The sequence below is a fragment of the Lepidothrix coronata genome, unplaced genomic scaffold (assembly GCF_001604755.1).
Source record: "Lepidothrix coronata isolate B3197 unplaced genomic scaffold, Lepidothrix_coronata-1.0 Scaffold8, whole genome shotgun sequence".
NCBI classification, from domain to species: Eukaryota; Metazoa; Chordata; class Aves; order Passeriformes; family Pipridae; genus Lepidothrix; species Lepidothrix coronata.
This window is the reverse complement of record NW_016690188.1, coordinates 11,263,467-11,288,080: the sequence shown is the minus strand read 5'-3', so window position 1 is coordinate 11,288,080 and position 24,614 is coordinate 11,263,467. Positions and strand designations below refer to the sequence as shown.

General features: G+C 39.7%; 2 protein-coding genes across 2 annotated transcripts; both read right to left on the bottom strand.

The window, feature by feature from the left end:
* Nucleotides 1-2,036: 2,036 nt before the first annotated feature.
* On the bottom strand, nt 2,037-8,745 carry GDF2 (growth differentiation factor 2). Its single transcript, XM_017839200.1, is given in 3 exon segments — nt 2,037-6,474; nt 8,137-8,450; nt 8,452-8,745. Coding segments are annotated over 3 exon segments (1,281 nt in total). The 5' UTR covers nt 8,478-8,745; the 3' UTR covers nt 2,037-5,533.
* A 3,825-nt stretch (nt 8,746-12,570) lies between these two features.
* GDF10 (growth differentiation factor 10) lies at nt 12,571-24,389 on the bottom strand. The gene is made up of 3 exons (XM_017839314.1): nt 24,092-24,389; nt 17,803-18,710; nt 12,571-13,583 (listed from the first exon to the last, which is right to left on the bottom strand). Exons 1-3 carry the CDS (start codon nt 24,387-24,389, stop codon nt 13,392-13,394), a joined length of 1,398 nt encoding a protein of 465 aa, XP_017694803.1. The 3' UTR covers nt 12,571-13,391.
* Nucleotides 24,390-24,614: the final 225 nt, after the last annotated feature.

The window sequence follows — 24,614 nt, the reverse complement described above, 5'->3', positions numbered from 1 at the left end:
CCAAATTCTTCTTTTGATTTTATTTTTGAGCAGAACTAAATAGCTCAGGCCCAGGTTTAGCTTTTATAACTCATAAAACTTTATGATCCTTTAAAATCTGTCCACAAGTATTTCATTTTCTGACTTCCTGTGAGCATGAACTTCCCACATATTCTGAAAAGAAGTTTTTTTTTTATCTGTCCCAGTCTAGTCTGCATGCACAGCCTGTGTCGCACAGACCACGTGCTAAAAATATCCCATGAAAGCAAGATTAAATATTTTGCTTTATATATTTTGCTCCAATACTGCCCAGTCCTCATCTACAGCTCGTTTCACCATTCTCTCATCAGACTCATGTAGACATTTGGCCACTGATAAACCACAGTAGCAGGAGGCTTATCTGAAGGTGGCAGCAAGAGCACCTTTTTAACTGGCAGAGATGCCACCAGGATAAAGGTAAAATTTGGAAATAAACTACTTTTGGTTTTAGTGGAGCCTTCTAATATAGCCATATTTTAAATTATATGTATGAATTAGAATTAATGTAAAGGTGATATCTGGCTCCCAAATACTGAAACATAGGGTTTATTAGCTCAAGCATAGGACTATACTAATGAAATATTTAATGTCTCCAGGACTTTGGTAAATATTTCTAGACAAACCTTCAATGCCTTTTATAGATGTACAAGTCTGGGTCAGTACTACTTCATGGCTGCCTGTGACAGGCATGATTGGATTGAATAGGTATGGTCTAAGACTGTCTTTTCTGTTCTGTTCTTGTACTGTTTGGTACAAAGAAAGCCTTGTTCCTGAGTAGGCTTTCTAAGCCCTGTAGAAATAAAAATAATGAATATCACCCTCAGATTTCTTTATAATTCCCATGCCAAAAGAAGTAATACTAGATTTCTGTCCCTAGGTTTTCAGCTCTTATGCCGTACAAACCTGTATAGACTAAAATTAAAGCTGTTGGAAGTTTTCTTTCACATTTTTTAATATTGAAATATTTCCATTTTATGAAAATGGAAATAGCACTCTGAGTTCTTTAACGATCACGTTTGTAATAAGAAAAACTTAAATTAAAAATGTCATGGATTTTTGATTTTTTGTTAATATTCCCTTTCCTTTATGGCAGGTATGTCAGGCTCCAGACAAACCATACACTTCAGCGAGGGGACTGACTCGGGGCAACCCGTTTGTTAGGGCTATGCTGAAGCCATCCTCCTGTGAGGCTTTTAGATGAATTATGACTGATGGTCCAGCAGAAGTTTTAAGGGAGATGACAAAAAAGAAACAGGTGCAGCCCAGAGGGATGACATGCTCCTGAGGCAGCCTGGAAGCAGGAGCCAGCACAGACAAGGCAGTGAGGCAGGTTGAAGACACGAAGCGGGCAAAAGGGGCTGTGGGCAGCCCAGAGTGGGATGTCAGGAGACACCTTTATGCTGAGAGGTTTTAAGGTATTATGGTCGGGAGAGCATGAAAATGTGTGGAGGTGGCTGTGGCGTACGGAATCGAGCTAGTGCAGCAGCCCGCCACAGCCTGGAGGTGGCACCGAGGCAAGGCTTGGAGAAAGCACTGAAGGCTGCAGAGAGGCCAAAATATGGCTCTGAGGTGGTTTGTGGGCCCCAGTCAAAGCTGAGATGTCACGAAGGAGGTTTGCACCCCAGGCAGGCAGAGCCTCCCACCTGGCAGACAGCGGGCAGAGCTCCAGGCCTCACATACTCTAGAGACTGAGGAGAGACCTGCTAAGTTTTTGATTCTGCTAAACACCCAACAAATGGTACATCAGGGAGTTAACATGGGAGAAGGGATGTGTTAAGTAGTCACATGTAGTGTCCTGTTAGCTGTTCAGAGCAGCCAGAGGGGATGTGGAGCAGTTATGCAGTCTGAGGATGGGGTCTTGCCTCACAGACATTGTTCATTTACTACTTGTTGGCTTTGCCAGCGTGTTCTGTGTTCCCATCTGTACCTTGTAATTCTTTGCAGTAAAAAAATGATTCAGTGCTGCCTATAAGGGGCTACAGCAAGGTACTGATATTTCTTGGAGCTCATGGTGTGTGACTATGTGGACCTACATGATGGATGACCATGCACCTAAGTGCATGACCTATGTGGAAATGGCCAGGCTCTGAGGAGGCTGGAAAGAAGAATCAGCTGTGGTCTGGGAGCAGCGTTAACTGTGCAAGGGTACAGTTGTGTCTGAAATGATGAGTCTCCTTGAGAGGCAGTCTGAAACCTTTTATTCTGAATATCAGGAATTGTTAACTCTAGATTACTATTTCTATATTGTCAGGATCTTTACAGCATAAAGGCATCTGAGCAGATACCAGCCAAACACCTCCGGATTCCCTCTTTATCTGTAGAAAAGAATAGTAAAAATGGACATCTTTTTATTTTCAGTGATCGCTGGTGCAGCAGACATTCTTCTGTGTTGGGACAGGCATGGAGGAGTGGATGAGATCAGAGGACATTGTTTCTGCTGTGTACATACACAAGGTGGGAAACTAGTTAAAAATAGCCCCAGCTGTATCTCCTGACCAACTTCCACCAGCTTACCATGTTTATCTATAGACTGAAGTGCTATAGGTTAGCCTTAAAACTGGCTGTGGAGTCAGCAGGTGATTCTGATGTTACAGGACTGTTACACAGATAGCCGATGGGCCTGAGAAGGAGGGCGTGCATCAGCCTTCTGTCTATGTTAAACAAATAAGTTTTAATTTTAACTGTGCATCTGCTGAACAGTGCACAACCCCCAACCTGCTCCTCAGAAGCAGCAAGCTGCTGGTCAACATTCATAATCAAGTGATGATGGGGGGGTTTTCTCAGTGTCCAGTGGGGCACAGCTTGAAGCAGGGGACAAGGTTCTTACCTGCTCTTTGCAACCTGGCTGATTTGTTGCATCCCAAAGCAATTGAAACATGAGGGAGCTCAAACAGTTATTTAAAATTGGATGTGCAAAACTACATAAATCAAGCTGCTAAATGTAAAACCAAACATCAATTTGACATGCACTTCAGCCATGCTGAAGGTAGTAGCAGCTGTAGTCACCACTGGGTTCTCATTTCTTCTTGACCCTGTTCATCACCCTATGGAAAGATTCATATTTCATTTTACTGCCATACAAACCAAAATGTTAAGCCGATGGGAATGTGATCATTAAAGCTCGTTGGAAGCTCAATGGATTTTATAAATTGAAATACAATAACAATTTGTAGTCCTGTTTTGGGATGGGATCTGTAGAGCTCCTCTGGAATTCTGATAGCATAGCTATGATCTGAGGTTTTGAGCCAAAATTGGCTTTGGGTCCTTTTTTCCCCCCCTGCTCCAAATAAGCTTGGGAAATAAAAATCAATGTTTGACTTCAGAATGTGGAAAAAAAAAATTATTCTTGAGAATTTCTCTCTGTGAGGGTATGGGAACTGGTCTTTCCCCTTCCCTATTTTTTCCTGTAATTACAGACAAAGTTCTGTATTCAGTGAAGTCAGAATATAACTAGGACTTTGTGTTTAGATGACTGAAGGGCACACAGCTACAATTACCTTGACATAAAGGTCAATGTGATCTAATGTTTCTAATGTGATCTAATGTTTCTAATGTGATCACATGAAGTGCTTGTTTGGTAGTTTCTGTCGCTTGATTAAGAGAAGTTGTCAAGAGCAAAATGTCAGGAGCTTAAGTGACATGAACAAAACAGGGAGAGAACATAGGGGGTTCTGACAGGAGGAAAACACAACTATGACTGTAAGATGGCAGAAACCAGTGGGGAGTGGTAAAATGATAACTTCTATTGGAAGTTTAAGAGGTTAATGACCTGCAGCTATGGATGGATGGAATTTGCATGGATCCAGATCTCAGATGTGATCCAATTGCAGACAAGTTCTAAAGAAAAAAACCCTATAAATCAGTTAAAGGATTCTGGTGAATCGTGCTTTGTGCTCATGGTTTGTGATGTAACCAGCAGTTCTTGATGGAATTACAACTGCCCTGCTCACACTCACCTGCTGTTTGCTCTGTATTAAGTTAACAATAGTAAATAAACTGTGTATTAGATTTCAAGGTGATCTGTTCATGCCAAATGAATTCGTCTTGCCCTAATGCTGTCCTAATTTAAAACATATGTATTGATTTAAGTCCTGTTGCTTCCATACATTAAAGTACTGTTTAGATTTTTGCCTCATCAATATTCTTCACCATTTTGAATGGATGTGTAGCTTGTTGTGGATTTGGTTCAAAAGTGTTCTCTGATAGATTTTGTGTGTGTGTGCGTGTATGTGAAGGAGTAGAAGTGAGGTGGACCATGGTGGCATTGTACAGCACTTAAACCTGTCACCTGCAACCAACAGTAGACACTTTATCTGTTCTTTTACAGGCAAAACCTTCATTAGCATCAAAGGAAGTTTACTTTAATTGCGGGAAAGATGGGGTCCTTGTCTAGTGAAAATACAACTGGTCAGGAGAAATATTGTATGACAGTATATTTCTCATACAGCAGCATAAGCTTCATAGAAAAGTGATGAAAGTTTTCTGATTTTCCCTGACTTCTAAGGGGTGAAAGAATTTTATATATAAAATGGAGTTTCTCCCAAGAAGAAATTAAAAACCCCCCAGAACCTTATGTCAGACTCCAAACAATGTATTTAGACCTCCAAATAAGTAGCCTGGGCTTTTCAAAAGTGCTGAGCTTTGCCAACCCCCACTGCTCTTAGGATACAGCTTCTAAGGCTGAACGTCATTTGACTGCATGTTCTTGCAAAGAAATACTAAGAATATGCAGTAGGTCAAAGTGGTTCCTTATCTTTGTGCAGAGATAAGGGCTGCTGTTCCTCCTAGGAAACAGTGTCTTAGAAGCGGAAGGCTGCACTTCTTATCATTCAAGTATGTGCCATAAAGGGGTAAAAATAGGGACGTCGAGGATAAGAAAGCTGAAACTAAGGCACCTGCTACCCAGAGAAGGAAACTTGGGAATGAAGTAAGACTGAGAGTCTCTTCTGTTTTGAATACTGCAAATCTTCACTTGCAGGAGCAAACAATTTGCCTGTAAAAGCCTCTGAGATTATTGATATGAGAAAAGGCTTCCTGGATTTAGACTCCTGACTTTATCATGCAGACTACATTCCATTTACAGAGTTTTACAGAAGTTGAAAATGTCAGAGTTGGCTGAGAGAATTAGATTTCAATAGCTGTTAAACATTTGCTGGACATCCTAAATCTCCATTGAGAATCCTTTCGTTTGTGACCTAACAGAATTGATTAAACAGAAAGGTTGAAATAAGGTATTCAAACTGTATCACATTGGCAGATAATGTATAGTTCATTCAATCTCACAATATTTTAATCCAGTATTCACTTTGCCATGATATGTAATGCTGGCTATTTACAATAATTGCCATTCTCTAAATGACAATTTTCCTTTAAAACAAGCAGCAAACCCAACAAGCAGCCGCATACCCTGCTCCAAACCTTGTTTGCAAGGATTTTCATTTGCATCGCTGCTGTACAGATTTACACAGAGCAGAAAAAGGGGGTATTCTTATTCTTAGAACTTCTGCTTTTTATGCTACCTGCAGCCACATTCTGCCACTTTCATCCCTTCATAGTTATATATCAAAGTAGGCACACCAGCATCATCCTTATAAAGAATGGAGATTGAATCCAGTTTGGTTGGAACACAACAGGCCTTGGAGGCTTTCTTTGGGTTTTGGAGATGCACCAGAGTTTGGACAATAGCATGTTTTGTTGGGGTAACGTTATCTGTCAGAGGGAAGAAGCAACCTCCTTTACACTCAAAAGCCTCATAATCTTTTGGTGCGATGATCCAGGAATCCCAGCCAATCTCTTCAAAGTTCACATGGAGGGAAGTTCTCCGGCAGTGGTTGGCCCCAACGCTTCTCTTGCTTCTGGAGGAATGCTGGTGCGGCCCAGTGATGGCCTTTTCCTCTCCCTGTTCGTCCTCTTCAGATGAAGTGTTGTGCTTTCCTAGCTTCTTTAGTACACTTTCTTGTTCATGAACAATCATCTCTCGGAGCTCTACTTTGGTCTCTTTTGTCCCATTGCTGCGGTCATTGGAGAACACCATTAACAGGGGCAGATTTTTAGCATCCGGGGCAACACTGATATCCAGCTTCTCACAAGTGAAACCACCCAGAACTTTACTCTCTATAACAACCTCTAGCTTGTTTTTAGTCTTCAGTTTGTCAGCTCTGACCCATCTTTTCACAGCGCTGGACACTTCAAACATCTCCCAACCACACTTCTGGATATTGTGGGAGACAAGGAAAGATTTGGTACTTTCTGGGTTTTCCCAGTGTCCATCATCTAGAACATCATAAATGACCATGGTGCCTTCCAGCCTAGAGAGAGACTCAGCTTCTCTGTGACAGGAGACATAAATTCTCAGTTCAGCTCTGGTGATTTCCTCATATTGTGGAATAGAGATGTTGAAGAACAAAATGTGTTTCTGAAATGGATTTTCTTCTGGTGAATCTAAAGAAACAACATCTGCAATAGGAAATTAAAGCATGTGGTTACAGTGCTTCTGACTGTCCAAGTAACTTGTTTTTAAAAGACTCAGGATGTATTTTGGGGGTAAAATAAGAGCATGGCGACACAGCATTAAAGAAAAATACTATCTTCTGGCCAAGTTTCAAGGGCAGAGTGTGAAAAGGGAAATGGAGGTCCCTGATGTTGGTAGTATTTCACCAAGATTGCATAGCCAGGTGAGTGTGTGGAGCATAAAGAGGCAGCCTAGAACAAACTGTGGATGATGCTGGTCAGTATTAACTACATAAATAAGGCATGTGCACAGTTTTCAGATTTAGCAATTTGCTAAAGATATTCTTACACAAAGAATTCCTCAAAACCCCTATGAATTTCCTACTCTTATTATCATGCAGCTGGATGAACTGCTCTCATATTCATATTTAAGTGTCTTAAAGAACTACCTGTGTTGAGGCTTTTGTTGCTGTCTGTAGGTAACTTTGAAAGCAGCTTGGATTACTGGGCATTTGTGGTAATAGAAAAGTTTTTGGAAATCCTAAATTGAAGCTTCAGGGTCTATCTAAATGGGGACTCGGTGATAAACAGCCTTTCATGCCCAAGTCCCAGTCTGTTCCATACTGAACTTGTATGGGTTTGTTCATATGTTTGTTGTCTGCAAATCTATGCACAGTACCAGCAACTCTGCCTGGGGAGGGGTAGATATTTGTCAGGAAGATCAGACTGGCAATGTTTAGAAGTCATCACTGATGTCTATTTAATGCTCAATGTAAACTAGCTGCTTAATCATGACTGGGTGTTAGAGCAATTTTATTTGGCTATTGCTGCTGCTTCTTCAGAACATTTACCCACAAAAGCAGTCAGAGAGGAGAGTGAGATATGGAAACTATAAAATAGGTCATTCTGTTAAGGTTCCTTTACATTTCAAGACTAGGGTCACTAATTTGGGAATTTGAAGTTCTCTGTAGAGCTGTTACCTGTGTATGTCTATTTTTCATATAAACAGAAACTTCAGTTCTCCTTGTTTCATTTTTATCTCAAGGATTGCATTTGCTTACAACTTTTTTACTGCTTCTTTTGATGGAGCTTTTAAAGGTCTATTTAATGTTACACAGACAGGAATCTTGAACATTTTAAGCTGAGACAAGCATGACTACCCATTTTCATATAAATCTTTCTGTCTAATCCAGAATTTTGGAGGAGCACTGCTGTTCCTTTCTTGGATCCAGAGACACCTTTCTCAATTGGTTGCTGTATTTTTTAAATATGCACAGAGCCCACCTGAAAGAAGAGCTCTCTAGCATTGATGTCTCAATTATAGGTGATCAAAAGTTTGCATTCTAACATAAAAACTCAGTTCCAAATATGTAGGGTTGAGAAACATGATTCATGTAAACTGTTATACAGTCCATCATCTCAGTTGAAGTGTTTGAGAAGAGAATATTGTACAGTGAAAATATCAAAAAAGAAAACTAAAGGTAATTGTATTTTTTAAAGATTGAAAGAAACTACAGAGCAAGCATACAATCCAAAATTTTAATGTTTCATTTCTAAAGAATCTGTGGAAGTCAGGCACTCAGTTTCTTCTGAATTTCAAAAGAGTCTGAGTATCTGCTGTCCATGAACTTTAAAAATTCTAGTCCACATATTTAGGACTTCTCCTACCTTCAGTACTGAAGCTCCTTACAATATTGGATGCAGGGATGGAGGACTTGTCTGCAGCATATCTGTTGTATAAATCAATCATGAACTGTGGTGGTTCTTCTTTAGTCTTCACTTGCGAGGGGACTCTCGACAAATTCAAACTCCTTTGTAAATCCGTCTTCATATTCTCCAGGAAAGATTTAAAGTCAAAATGGGACTCATCTTCTACTTCCCCAGGATCATGAAAGTGTGCATCAGACTTTCCCATAGCTGATAACTTGTCCCAGTCTTCCAAAGGCTTGCCTCTTGTCAAACAAGCAATGATGTTGAAAACNTGCAGCTAAGACTCCAAAACAATGCATTTCTTCTATATTTACTTTCTGGTGGAGAGACAAGAGGACAAGGGTATTTTAGCTGATTAACAGTCTTGTTTCATTACAGAGAGAGGAAAGAAGATGTAAGGCTAACAACTGGAATGCCCTTTGCAAATCACTTTCTTGTGCTCTTTTTGCAGTCTGCTTCAAACCCCAGCCTCTTGTCAGTTGTCAAGCAGATTGGTCGTACACTTGCCCTTATCAGAGTCATTGATGCCATGCTTCAGCTTCTGTTATCTAGCAAGGCTCTTAGTTAATGAAGATTCTGTAAACATCTGACAAACACATGTGGCTGGTGGGAAGGACATTGTATATTGTAAAGAATCCACATTTCACTTTAGGGTCATCTTTGCTTAATTACATTCTTCTATCATTTCCTTGCCAACACAGAGAGAAGCTTTCTTAGGGACGTAGAAGATTACACTTTTTATCAAGACTGGAAAATAGAGATCTAGAACAAAATCACTCTATTAGCTATTAGCAAATAATATCTGAAAAATCTTTTTTACAGACCCTTCATATGCAATCAGAAAATCCCCAGTCCTTTGATGGAGACCTGTGATTCTGCAATACATGATCTCATGACAATACAAACAACCTTAAAACTTGTTTCCGTTTATCAGCCAAGAGCTATTGTTTGTACACAGTGAAATATCTGTTTTGTGTCAAATTTGCTTCATGTTGTTTGCAGGCTTGTCCATTTTCAGTTTGATTCCTTTGGTGTATGGGAATTTAGCCTCGTTTTTATAGTATCTTATGTAATATATTTCATAGATTCATCATATCAATCCAGTCCAAGAACAACCCGTCATTTTTTCCCTGACCTCAAAATGAAGACAGAACTAGGCCTTCTGAGGCCACACGGAAAGTAAGAAGTCTTTCTGAAGATACAGAAGATTATCTATGAAGATACTGTATCCATGAGAAGAAGGGGCCAAGGCAAATTAATTTCTCACGATACAGAAGAAAAAAACAGGTTTATTTAGAGACAAAAATATCACTATTTATCTTAATGAATGTGTTATGAGTTAATCTAATGATACATAATTGCTTTGTCTGTACTATTAATGCATAATTTTTTCTAAGCACAAGTCAATTCACACTGTACACGTGCCATAAAGTCTGAATAGTATTATGAGCTGTTTACATTAAAAAATCTCATTCCAAAGATGCAGTCAATATTTTGCTCTTTCTGGCCATTCTTCTCTAGTTTTCCAGCAGTGCATACACAGCATTTAAATTGATCCCAAACTTCTGAAATGCTCACTTATGTGTCTGTTCAAGTGATAATTGGATCCAAGATCCTGGTTAATTATGTTCTTATGACATAAAGTCAAAATAGATTATTTGGCATTGACCTTGGTGTCCTGCATAGCAAGATTGTTATGTTTTACTCAAGGTCTTTGTGTTTCCACTGCATTCATAGTCCAATTACCTGTGTTTGGCTAAACACAAGTTTTTAAGTGCCTCCGGACTTTACCTGAACATGTCAAAGAATCAAAGATTTCTTCAATTTCGTAGCACTTACTCAAAAAAATAATCACCTACAGTTAAAAAACCCACGGTGCTTCATTTATTATTTCACTGTGCCTGACTTTACCTTCTAGATGGGAATTTTTGTAACTTTCTGGCTAGTTTAAGGAGTTCCATAGTGCTGACATTTTCTCCCTGTTGAAGTGCTTGCACAGTGTAATCAAGTTACTTCTCAGTTTTCTTTCTGATAAAATAAACAGATTGTTCATTTCAGTCACATAGGACATTTTCTCTAACTGTTTTCTTTTTTGTGTCTCTTTCAGAATTTTAATGTCTTTTTGAAAAGGTGAACCCCAGGGCTACACGCGGTTTTCTGGTGTCAGTCCATCAGTGTCACATGCAGAAATCAAATCTTTCCTTATGTGGTTCACTATTCCAGTGTGTATCTTTTCAAAGCTTTCATTAGCTCTCATTACATAGCATCACCTTGAATGCTCATACTGCACCATAAATCCATGATATCCACAAAATTTTTTTAAGAGTTACGGCTTTCAAGGGTGCAGCCTTTTACTCAGTAGGAGCAGCCTCCATGCCTTTTGCAGAGGTACCTGAAGATCTGCATCTGTCTGCTTTAAAATGAACTTTAATTACATAAAGTGCAGCTAGATCAAGCCATCTCACCTCTCTCCTTCTGAAAATGCTGTGGGTGTTGCTATGTACAGACTTCTAGTTCATATATAAAGATGTTACATAATGTCAGGCCAAGTGTCAGCTTTGCAGAAACTTTACAATGAATAGTTTAATTCAGTGGCAATTCCTTTTGAAAGCTGTAATTTGAGGTTTGGAGGGAGAAAGTTGTTAGTTCATGTGATACACAAATATATTAACATTGCCCAATGGTTTCTTTTAATTATGCAGCCTCGTGCAAGTGAATTGAAATACTCCACAAAAACCTAGGTACATTCTAGCTGTTACCTCTGGCAATTAAACTGTGGCCTCAAAGAATGAAACTGGATTTTGGGAAAAAAAGTCCTTAATGCTTTACTGGCTAGTATCAGCTGTTTCCATGTTTTATCTGTCTTTAATCATCCCATATTAGTATGTGCTCAGTTCTTTTAGGATTAATTAGTGGAATTATCTTGACCTGTGTTTGTCAATAGTAACTTCCTCTAGAAACCTAAACATTGAGCAGAATAGTTTATAGGATGTTCATAGAAATAAAAAGATCTGTTGGAACCAAGAGAGTAAGGGTATCAGCGTCCTCTGGCACCAGCTGACTGCACTTGTGCCATTTCAAATGCAAAGTTTCTCTTTCCAGATGAAGACTGGACCTCCAAATACCAAAGGTCCAGAAAGGAGTAGCTTAAACCACTAAACGAATAGCAGTAGGAGGCCTTGTTTGCATTAGAGAATTGAGCAGTACAGCTAAACTCCAAATGAAATAAGCTTTACTAGTAAGAGATGTGTATTCCTTGTGTAGTAAGGGTATTCCTTGAGAAGCACTACCTCTCAAGAGGTGGGAATCTGCACCACCTTAGTATGGAATATTGGCAGCAGAAATTCCATAGCACCTTAGCAGGATAGGAGCCTTTCAGTTATTCACCAGAAGGTAGTGCATGTAGTATCCTTCCCCTAAACAATGCAATTCTTAAAAGGATAAGACTGTGCGTAAGGTTAGACTGTCTCTTGAGCAGGAAACACTCCATATCTTGCACTATGTGCCACCTCACAGACTTCAGAAGTTTGTTCCACTCTTGTGCTGCTTATGCTATTGTACAGCTGGTGGGTGAAAATAAAGTATGTGGCAAGTGTAACCTAGCACACAGGGACACTGAGAAAGAGGACTGATAGACACCATGATGGAACACTAGCTCTTGAAGGAGTGCTGCACTTACAAGGCCTACCATAAATGTATCAACAGGGGATTGTGCAGGAGTTAGAGGCACACAGAGACTTTATTTCTACAAAGATTTCTAAAGGAACCACTGCCAAATGTTTTCCATTTTGATGTTCATTGTTTGAAAAGAAAGTTAATGAAAGTTCTGGAAAGAGTTCAGAAGAGAGCTGTGAGAAATTGTTTTGAGGCTTAGAATAAGAAACCAATCTATTTAAATCTCAGCCAAAATGTAATTTGACCCTACTCACTACACTAAAAATACACAGTGAAAGTATTTTGTATAATAGATAAAAAGGATCTAATATAATAGGTTACAGTAAGATCCATTGAACTGAAGCTAAAGATCATCAAATCCAGTCTAGGATTAAGCCACTACATATGAACAAAGAGCACTAACTTTTGGAACAACTACTTGTAGTCTGGTAGAGATATTCTATCACATGAAATCTTTAAAGCCAAATTTATGCATGTTTTTCAAAGATATTCCCAAGCTCAAACCAGAAGTTCCATAGTGCATGGTGTAGAAACTGCTGAGCAAAGTTCTTTGATCTGTGCTATGCAGGAGGTCAGTCTAGATGATCATAGTATTTTCTTCTGTCTTTAATCTATTGAAGTGCATTATGACAAGCTTAACATGTATTTACATGTTTCCATCTAATTAACAGAATGCAAGAGAGTACATTTATAGAAAGACAAATCAAATATTTTTAAATACTACTGTACCTTTAATTTATTAGCTTTTGTTAAAAGCATGTAACAATCTAGAGGATATAAAGTATAATTTACAAAAATATAAATCTTGGTTATTTTCTTTTTAGTATTTCAACATATTACTATATTGTATGTGTTACTCAGATAATATGTTTAACAACCTGAAATTATCCAGCAAACCAAAAATGTAGGATATTACATGTCTTTTGTAGAACGAATCATATATTAGGGAAGGATAACCAAAAATGGCTATGTTAACATATGGTTTATATAAAAAATTATGAACTATACTTGCATTCTGAAGAAAATATACATTTTAAGCCCTTTATTACAGCATTTTTCAGTATAAATATGCAGAGAGAGAATATGAGTGTTTTAGGCAAAAAGTTTTGATTTTTGTACAAAAGTGATATTCTAAAAGAAGCCTGCCTCTCCAAGTTCACTTCCCATCTTCCTGGTTAACTGAAGAGATAAAACAGTCAGAAAATAGCATATAGAAACATATTTTAGTCCTTTAATTATGGAAAACTTTACACTTAAATTTCTCACTAAACACCAGGTATCTTGGCTAGGTGGGTTAGGAAGATATCTGTAAAAGTACTGAGTTCCTGGAAGATAAATATGAAGGACAAATGATGGCAGTGTGACATATCCTTCCAGGTGAGCACATGTATCATTTTAGTCCCTCTGCACGCTTTCTGTAGAGGAATTGTAGACTTGCATTTGTTCATCAACACAAGTGGATTCATTTCTCATTTACAACTTCCCAGTACAGTCAGGCAGGATGTGTGGGTCTCACTAAAGGTGTGTTTGTATGAACTTTATCGGCAGGCACAAGTTTCAACTGACATGTTGGGATATACCTTTAAAACAACATTTTTGTTCTCATCTAAGAACAGGACACTGAGTGAGCTCATTTTGTCAGGAACGCAGCAGGGTTCTGGGATGCCAGGAATGATTCCTACTGCTTTTACGATGCTCTGAATTGTAGCATGATTTGATGGCCGGACAATCTGGAACAGAGAAGGAAATAGTTATAGCTTCATTTATGAGCAGTGGCTTCCTCAGGTGGACTTGGTAAATTACAACAATTATGGCTTTTTGTTTCTCAATACAGCAAATACACATGATTGATGCAGCACAGTCAGTCCCTCACACTTCCAGCTTTCCTGTGCTGGGTGTATCCAACAGATATTTTGTGTCCCTTATGCTGCCTTCATAAATACCAGAGGAGGGCACTGGTGGCACAGCCAGCAGTCAGCAGCCTGAAGAAAGAATGTCCCTGAATGTACCTGCTAGATGCTGGAGGCAGACATGCAGAAGACTAAGGTGGGCCATACTTCTCAGTTGCAAGATGTTATATTTTTTTTCCTTAACTTCTTGTCTGACTTGGAAAATGGGTTACTGTAACTATTTCCAGAATAACTATCCCTATGTTCCAATAGAATTTCTTCTCATGTATGCTAACCTGGAATTAGTTACTTTTTCCAGCAGTAATTACTTTATTTTAAAAGAGCAGAGTACTCCAGAAATACTGTCCACGGGAAGGAGTTAGTTTAGAATAGCCAAACAACCTGTGATCTTTGCTTCCCTCTACCTTCCTCACCAGGCCTTATTTTTCTTTCCACCCTCCCTGCCCCAAGAAAGCCTAAAACTGGGAGAAGATAATAAAAAATCTTGCAGCTTTACATCTATACACTATTCAGAGTACTGAACCAGAATTTTAGTCCTACTATTGATTCTTGGATGCAGTTAACAACACAAAAACAACACATTTGAATAGAGGAGACAGCCATTAGGCATAAGAGCAGTAAGAACAAGGAAAGGAAAAATTAAGATATGTAAATACTATACTGCTTAGTAGTTTAATGTAACTCTTTTTTTTTTTTTCAGTCAGGCACAGGTTTACTGGTGACAGATCCTTGCCATTGCCTGAGCATAGCATGGAATGCGTGTACTTCATGAGGCAAGAGCATGGCAAGCAGTCCACCATTGAGGCTGAAGCTTCAGTGATTCCTGTTCAGTTATCATGCTTGAATACTATCCCAGCAAATGACTACAATAACAGTAAGAAAGTTGTGTTAGTCATAACACAGGCTTTTTGCTACAATTTCGTGACTTTTCTCATATCTGCACGTAGCTGGTGTACGTAGCACATCGCTATTGGTACGCAGCAGTATATTGGGTGGAAAATACATCTGTGGGACAACAGATAGGGACTCTGCACACCTCCACATGGAATTAGATACTTCAAGTGACAAGAATTATTGTCTCCTGTGTCTTCTCTTTTTTTCAAATATATAAGTATATGCAAAACATGATTTTCCACTTCACTATGAAAGGTTATGTAGTCCATGGATAGAACAAAGGAGCTATTTTTCAGTATAATTCAGTATTGATACATTCACATTAAGTGTAACATATCAGCAAATCAGATACAAACCTTGATTGCCATTAAGGCTTTCAGATCATCCTTAACTAAGCCATTACAAGGAGGAACTGTGAAATCCATCCTTGACCCTTCAGGGCCCCAAGACAGCACCCCTATAGCCAAGTCCTAACAAGCGACCAATCCTGCAAAGTGCCTTTCTGTTCATTAGTATCTGTTCATTAGTATATGTTAGCATAATTAACAACAGCTTGGTCTCTCGTCTCCCTTCATCTTTAGATTTCAAAGCTGTGCACAGACAAGCAGCAGTGAGGTAGTCTCATAGCTCCTGCGTGAAGTAGAAATCACCTTCTACCCACATTGGTCATGCCAGCAAATCTGGACAGCAAGAGAGAGACAGGAGTTCTTTTTGTGTTTAAGCAACTGCAGAGTTTAGAAATTCAAAGAATTAGGGCTTCTAGAATCAAGTTCTTAATTTAGCCTTTACAAAAAACCTCCTGAAGTGTTCCTAGTGCCTGTGCTATTTCATATTGTTATCTGAAGCAGTTACAGATCACAATGTACTACTGAAACAGCATTTGTTGACCCCATGCAGTGGATAACCATCATTGCCCTCAGTGCCAGCTACTGACTTACATGATTCCTGGCTATGAACCTGCAGAAGATCCTACTAGGATCTTCTCCAGCTGTGAGTCTCTAATATCTGCAAGGAACAAGCAGATGCAAGCAGACTAGTGTGAGCTGCTGCCTCCCCAGACAACAGCACTAATTATGTTTCTAATGCCTGCAAGTGGATACACTATACACAAAAATGCTTAGAGAGAAATATGCTTATGATGGACCAGTACTCTGTACAAAATCTGGCTGCCTGAGCCCTATATTGACAGCAGAGCCAGACAGCACACCCATCCCGCATCCAGCCAGGCTCTGAATTTTATCAGCCCTTCTGGAAACCTGGTATCAGTGTTCAGTGATCATGGGCTAGGCTTCACATTAGCCTTTGTACCTAAATCATGAATTGCAGTCATTAAAGTAAATGTGCACAATGAGGTACACATCTATGGATCTGTGATTTAGTTACTCTGGGGGTTTTTTGTTTGTTGGCTTTTTTTTTTGTTTGTTTGGTTTCTTGTGTTGTTGTTTTTGGGTTTTGGTTTTTTTTTTTTTTTTTCTGCTCTTGTTGTTGGGGGTTTTTCGCTTGTTTTGGCTTTAGGGCACCAAGATACAAGTGCAGTCACATTAATTTATCTAGAAAACAAGTCTCAAAATAAGAACTAAAGTAAGTGGTTTTAATTTACAAAGGAATCTTTATTACATAGCAAGTAATATTTCTAGATAAGAAGTTAAATAAGTGAGCAATATAAGCTCATTCAACTATTCCAGCTAGAAATGGATCCTCTCTTTTATGGTCCTGGTAGCTTTTGTGTTATGCTGTTTTGCTCACAAGAAACCAAATGCGTCAAATGCATCTTTTTTTGCGGGGTGGAGTTGTTTGCTTGGGGTTTTTTTGTTTTGGGTTTGTGTTCTTGTGTAGGAATGGTGCATTAGACTGTGGGTCTATGGCAAATAACCCATATTGCCAGGCTGTGTTTTGCTTTAGATAAGTTAAATGGTGATTATGTTGCATGACCTCTTTATACTACAACAACAACAACAATGAAGTGAAGTTGTATGTGAGTCTGTGCAAGCTTTAATTTTTGCCAGACCGTGTATCAATTTATGTACACATGGTTCAGCATTGGCCAGCTACACAAGAACACGTTGCCAAATCTGTACACCCTACCGTGAAGTCTGGATTTTCACTGTTCCTGGACTTAAAACTAGCCTGCATATCTACTCTTCCTGAAATCATACTACTTGTTTCAACACAAACATACATCAATCTCCCTGTATATAAAGTAGGGCAGATTCCTGTCTCAGAGCCTTGAAATTCTCTGCTGTAAAACACTATCCATTATTTATGTGCCGAATGACCACAAGCAAAAATGTCAGTAGAATAAACAATCAGGCCATTTGTAGGTAGAATTGCAAAATAATGACAGTTTCTAAATATGCATCTTACACAGTGCTTCAAATCCTTCCCTCTGCCATCACTTGAAACCCGTATAAAATATTGGTAATTCTTGTCCTACATATGATTACCAAAATTTTTACTTCTTTCCATAGAACATAGAGTGGGAGTGAGCCAAATGTTTGCCTCTCTATTAGCAAATTTCACACTGCTTCTATAGGAGGAATTCAGTATGCTTGGAGTGTTAGAGACAGCTATGTGGCATTTCCAGCCACATAAGGTAAATCAACTTTTTTGTTCCAGCTGTATTAACTTAAGTATTTAGAATTTTGGTAGACAAATATCATTGTAATCAGCATTATTGTTTTCAAACGTGACAACCAGTTTCTTAAAGTTAAAAATACCTCAGTGTCACTACTCTGCATTTTTCTTCTAAAGTGGAATAGAGAAATACTGTGAAAGAGTAGCTTGTTTTATTATCAGCATATAATACTTCATACTTCTCCAAGTATAATAGAGTACTTTGATGATTTAGTGGGTGTGACCATATTTTCATAAGCTGTGTAAGTCTTTATGTTATGGTTTCAAGATATAAAACGAGAAATTGGAAGATAAACCTGAGATATTTTTCTTATTCTTTAGATTAACTTTAAAGAAAACTTGGAATCCTTTGGCATATGGAATATTGCTTAAATTATTTAGGTTGAACAATGCAACAAAACACAATGAAAAAGGTAAAAATTGTAAGGAAAATCTAACTTAAGAAGTAGTTGGATAGGAAAAACAGTAGGCCTCCTGTTTGCAAAGTGACAAGAATAAAAATACATACTACCTTGGGCATTGGAAATTCACATGCCCCTGCACAGTAGTAGGCATCAAATGATTTGGGAGATATGATCCATTCATTCCAGCCAATATCAGCAAAGTCAACTTTCATGTATCTTCTTGAACAAATCCTCGGCTCATTCCATTGTTTTCGCCTTGCTTTCTTCATTGTTTTCTCATCAAAATTTAACACCTGTGACTTTTTAAATGTTTCTGTATTTTCTTGCCCTTTTCTCCTTCGATCTTTGCGTGAGGCTTTTGGTTTCAAGGATCTGTAGGCATTTTCCCATATGTCATGCTTGTTGTATTTATTGTTGTTATAATGTACTTCTGGCAACTCATTGTTCTGAATTGAGCTAGTGAGGTACGTATCCCTCCTCACTCGAGTATCAGTAGAAGCATTAGGGGACAGATTTTGGTCCCCATCATTGGAAGGAAATGGATCATAACGCTGTAGGGTGCCTGCCACACTGTTAGGTTCAGAGATTGCAAGATCATTGGCATAAACTAGTATATAAGGCAAATGACTGGTGACCTGTTCAGGGAAGCCTTGATGTTTCTCCCCAGAATCAAGCTCGGCACAGATAATGAGCTCTCCAGCCCTTTTTGATTCTTTTACGATGTGTGAAATGTCCGTTACATGCCAAGCCCCTCGCCTTTGAAGAAGCACAGTGATGTTCCCTTTAACTAGTCCATAGGCAGAATTCTGGTGGATGCTTTGGAAAATGAGGTTGAGCCGGAGGGCCGGAGGCAGGTGAAGGAGGCGGCAGGATGAGTTCTTTGACCGCTTACAAAACACTTCCCGGTGCCGAGGGCGTTTATCAACATAGAAGTGAAAACTGGCAGCAAGGATCATCTCTGAATCCTGCATAGATGTCAGATTGAAGCAGTACAAGGGCTTCTGGGCCAAGAATTCTGCAAGAGAGCAAGGAAAACATAAATATATTTCTGAGACCAAAAATGGCAGTCAAACCCTTATTTCCATTTAAGTGAATTAACAAATTTTACTTTTCACTTAAATCATTAAGCATAGTGAGCTTATCACTTCAACTTAAAACTATGTTGAACAAGAGGAAAAACCCTCTTAAATATTTAAGAGCAATATTACAATAATATCTGGACTGTTCACCATACTGGGCATCTTTTGTACATATGAGGGATAAAACTCTTCCCAGAGATTTTTAGTTTCAGAGTGCCTTTCATTCTAGGCAGGCAAGAAAAGCAGTCTTTCCTTCTATTTCATTATAACAAAGTCAAGCTCAGAGAAGCTGTCAAATTTGCCTGTAGCAGAGCTCAGAGCAGTACCTTGCTGAGTATAATAGCAGAAATCAGATTTACAGTTAGTATTCAGGATGATCTAATCTAAAGCTGACTGCAGATTCCTCAAAGGTCTCCGGGTGCTAACTCTGTGGGGAACAGCACATGAAGTTCATTGTCTGTAAACAGTGCACAAGAGTCATTTCACATGGGGGCTTGATAAATAAGTAGGATGGCGCATTTTGGGGGTTGTTACTCTTATGAGCAATCCTCCTTTCCTGTACACATCATGTAGGCACTTTGTTTAAAGCACTGTAAAACATACTTGGTTTCTAAGGCTTCTGTTTTGATCTCCTTGAAGTTAGTGACAACTACTGTTGAATAGGAGCTGACTCTTAAAATTCAAACTCCATTTGAAACTGCTTCTTTTTAGCTAGTTGAACTATTTGTGCTCAGCTTACATCTTCACTGTCCACTCAAGGAAGAGGAACAATTTTACACTAATAACTGTTTACACTATGTTTATTTAAACAGCAGAAATATTTCTTAGAGTGTTAAAATGTAATTCCAGAATCAAAAGACAATGCCTTCACAATCTATCATTGTGAAAAGTTGCTTTTAAAAAAATTTTTACTAGCTCAACAGTATATGGGAAAATGGTGGTAGAATTGATTCTTATTCTCCCAAGCTCAGAGTGCTACTTAGATGCATCAAAGGATTGCAGTGAGTAAGTTTGCATCTTTAATTAACCCAAGTGGACCAACCCTCTGGGAGCCCTTTCTGACATACCTGAAACATCTCTGGCAGAAGAAAGAAAAAAACCTGCCTCACAACAAACAAAAACCAACAAACCCCATAGGCAGGCTTCCCAGAAACACACAGGTTCGATTTTCAATGCACTATGGAGGAGGAGCCACAGAAATTTTGAGAACAACAGAAAGGCAGTACTATTAACTGCCACCTGTCAGAACATTCTTCCTTTTAAGCACAGTTTCATTTGAAAGAGGGAAATTAATAGTGCTACATCTTACTAAATTGGTGCTTGCTGTCTCCCAGTTAATGCTGGATAGAACAATCATTTGGACTAAAGAACAGCAGGTTAGCATGTTCATTAAGCTCCTGCCCACACAGACAGTCTGATGTTCAAATATGCAATTCTCATCTACATCATCTGTATTTTGTTCCTGATACAGTGAAGTGGAACAGCTTGCACTGATGCCCACATAATGGTTTCAGTGGCAGAGAGGCTAAAAGAAACACAGCATTCTGTGATAAAACCTGTTTGTTTCTGTCAATGGATTCCTGTTAGTAAGCTTTTGATTAACCCTAGTCATATGCACAGGTGTTTATACTATGAAATATCATAAGAGTTTAGATTCTATTCAAATCTTTGAAGCACAGAAATGTCACCAGGCTACTGATTATTTCTCAGGGTAAGCGAGAGAGTAATTGTAGTACTACCTTTAGAACACCAGGATTTATTAATATTTGTTCATTTCAGAAGGCATATGTTTTTAAAAAGAAGCTTCTCTTCACCTGAGCTGTGTACAGTTTAATTTTCTAATATTTCTTTTAGTAGTAGAATGCTTCTAGCACCATGAGCTCTATAGATATGGCTATGAAGCATATGCATTATTGGGATAAAGATGTTTCAAACATCAGTGTCTCAGTATTTCAGATGGGAAAGTAACTTATAATGATAACTCAGAGGACGAGAGGTTGAATTAATCTAAAATCTGCATTCTAGAGTGAAACAAACCCTTCGAAAGTCATAATTCTTCACAGAACAGAATAAGAATCTGTGATCCTGAGCTCACTCAGGCTTTTACCAAGCTGTCAACAATGGATTATTACATTTTCCAGGTCTACTTTGAGTTGAACTGTACTAGCTGTATACACTAAAGTTGCTAGCTGTATACACTAAGAGGTTGATTGTATCTGCCTCTGATCACTGTAGACATCTTCAAGTCAGGAATACAGGCAAGTTGTGTGGAGGATACAAACAAGAGACTGGTAGGGGAAAAAAGGCAAGTGGCCAAAGAAAGGAAATACTAGCTTTTAGTATGTAGCCCACATGGAAGAATGCTGCATTGCAGTAAATGAAGATTAGCAAAACAGATTTACATGGTACTTCTGATAACACATCTGTGAGAAAGGAATATGCAGAGAACCTCATTTAAATTATTTTCAGTGGTGAAATTATGTTAAAGCAAGGCTCTAGAAGCCAGAATTACAGTTCCCTGGTTAATCCTGATTTGGTTTTCTTGCCCACATGCATTATGATATAGTCTTAATTAAATGGCTGCTTTTTCTGCTATTCACAAAGGTCTTTGCTTTGTTTAGCACAGAGGATTGATCGTGTTCAGGGAGTGAGCCTGAGCTGCAAGAGTCAATTTATGGGGAAGTTCCATGGCTTAAGCAGCACACTGCTGCCATGAAGATTAATTCTCCCCTATCTGAGCAATTTAGGTGAAGTTGTACAATACCTTAATATTTCACATTTGGTCATAAACAATTAACGAAAGAGTAACTCATGTCAGCCAATTGCTGCTGTTTTCTAGAGCTACAAAATTCCCTAAAAACTGTAAAGCACCTAAAGAAATAAGAAACTTGAAAAATTAGTTCTTAGACTGTCTCTCAGCTGCTTATCAGAGAAATAATGAACTCTTGAGAGCACACACAGAACTGAGCTGGGAGGAGGTCATCAGACGTTTGTGAAGTACTCTTCCTGAAGTGGCAAGCACTGCTATAGGAACTGAAAAAAAAGAAGTTGTATTTGGAACACATGCAAATAGCAGATGCACATACATTTCAAGTGCCTCACATTGAGTATGGAGAAATATTACACGCTCAGTAACTCAGACAACACCATGTAAACCCTGTAAGGGATATGTAGGATGGCAATACAACTGGGTAGTTTAGAAGACCTCAGAAATGCATATGACAATGGATAAATTTCTGGAATGATGTTCGTATCTCTGGAGCCTTCATCTTGACAACCATAAGTAACACTGATGCTTGAGTGCGCCCTAACAAACAGCTTGAAGCAGCAGGATAGGAAAAGACAGGTACAAATTTTCTGAAAGGTATATGATAAAAAAGAAAAAAAAAAGAAGTAAGTCCATTGCTTAGGATAGTGAAAATTACTGTATCTGTAGTCTGTTTTTCTTATCTCAATAGGATCAGAATTATTATCTGTATTTTATAAAGAATGAATGTTCAACATCTTCTTAGCAAAACATGCAATTTTCTTCTTTCAGAAAAAAACACTAGAATTTCTCAGAGAAGATAAACATGCTATCAAATAAGGTTCTTCTCCCCTCCCTCATCTTGCATCATTCTATGGTTAATTTTAGAGTGTTCACCACTTGCTTGAGGAATTACAAAGAAATACAATTTGTTGTCATAACAAAGGAACACTGCAGAGGAGCTTCTGCTTTCATGAAATGTTACTTGAGAGAGGTGGGATCCAGTAGAGAAGGTACACAGATGGGACAGAGGAGACAGGAGTTTTGGACATAGGTGTGCCTTATTTCCATTGCATGGAAAGACAAGTTACTTCTAGACCTTTCTGCCTTGGTTTCATGATCTGAAAAATAAGTGAAATAATATTGACTTGTAACTGGCCAGCACGGTCTACCTCTGGGTAGAAAATGCTGCTAATTTATTGTTTTAAATTAGAATTAGAATTACAATTTAGAGTACTTAGATGCAAGTAACTTGTTCATAAGATTAACTGAAAAATGAAGAAAAAGAATGTAGTGCAATTCTTGCCTTGTTTCCAAATCTGTCCTGTGGCCCAGGGCCTTATCTGGGTAGCAGCCAGTATCAGCTGCTTGGATCACAGAAAAATAAGTTAGCAGGAGGTCATGGAATAACCATCCACAGTGGAAGTTCCTTCCTAACCACTAGCTAATGATCTAAAGCACGACAATTTATTTATCTCCCAAATGTCTGCAGTTGCTTCACATCCTAACTCCCAGAATTAGACATTTTCATTTCATTCTTATCCTTCCATGGAGTCTCCTCCTCCTTGAATATGATTACTTTTTAATATTACAGTTGACATAGGATAGAAATTAAGTTGGGGTGCACAAGAGAATATGAATTATTGTGCAGTATCATAGTAATGATTCCCTAAAACACTGTATGCTGCATTGTATTCTATATACAAACCTTAAATGTAGGAGAAATAGATTAATTCAAAATTTGCTTTTGTGAATTTCAATCCATCAGATTTGTCTAAAAAGAATAATGAATATTTCTGATGAGGTAACAACATTTAGCTTTAGAAACTGATACAGTTCTTAGTTTAAGAGCTAGTTATAGTTAAGTACGGACTGTAAGAATTAGCCAAAGAAGAAAGATGTTTTCCAGAAAAGACACTTGGAGCGTCCTTGGCAAAGAATAACAATTTAAGGGCTATTAGCTACACAAATCTCCTTTTTATTATTTAATGTAAGACTGGGATAATGAAAGTGTAGTTTTGACATAGTATATATGTCTCTCCACCCTCATAATAAGCCACATAAAACTGGGAAGAGGGAAGTCAGTCATATGTCTTCTCAGGTTTAGGCAGTGCAAGGTATTTAAGATGCCGAGCAGTTTCAGGCGGTCCCGTAGGCGGCACTCTTCCTAGCAGGAACTTGTGAGCCTGCGAGCAGAGCTGGAGGAGAGGACCAGCGGCCGGAGCACTCTCTGCTAGTTTCATGCTCCAAGTATTTCTGAAAGAATCTTTCGACCCAGTGCGATACCCGCTGGGAACGGCGCTTCTTTTGCCGATGGTTTGCATCCACAGCAACGGCGGCTTTCCCGAGGAAGATACTCTCGGGGGAGGGAAGGGAGCCAGGGGAGATGGGAAGCCGTGCGCAGAGGGGAGGGGAGACACCCTGTCCGTGTAGTTAGCAAAGGTCTCCCCAGCATTCACCCAGCGTGACACCCCGCGCTGTCCATGACAACCTCGCCGCAAACCCATCACTTTAAAGCGAAAGAGGAGCGAGGGGGCTCCAGCGGTGCCCCCTGCGCCCGGCCCGTCTTACCCGGCCTGGCTTTGAAGCTGCGGACCGTGTTGCCGTCGCCGGGCCGGCTCCCTTCCCGGTTGTACTTCTCGTAGAGCTTAAGCATGTGGACAGCTACCATGTCCTGAGCGATGCTGCCCAGCGCAGGGGGCGGCGAAGAGCCGCCGCGGGGGTCGCGCCCGGGGGCGGACGAGTGGCGGGCGGCCGGCGGCTGGACGGGGCAGGCGGGCGGGCTGCCGGCGCCCTCCCCCGCGGGCGAGCTGCAGCCCCCATGGCCCAGGGCCCACAGCAGGAGGCAGCAGGTCAGGCGGGCGGCCATCGGGGGATGCTGCGGGCGGGCGGGCGCGGAGCGGCGGCGGCTCGGTCGCTGCCTGCGTCTGGGGCTCCCGGTCGGCCCTGCCGCATCGGGGCGAGGGGGCGGCGGGGCCAGGGAGGGAGGAGGGAGGGTGGGGGCGGCCCCCCCACCCCCGCCGCTGATGCCGCCTCCACCGGGCCAATCCCCGGGCCCGGGGGCGAGGAGCTGCGGGCCGGGGGCGGCGGAGCC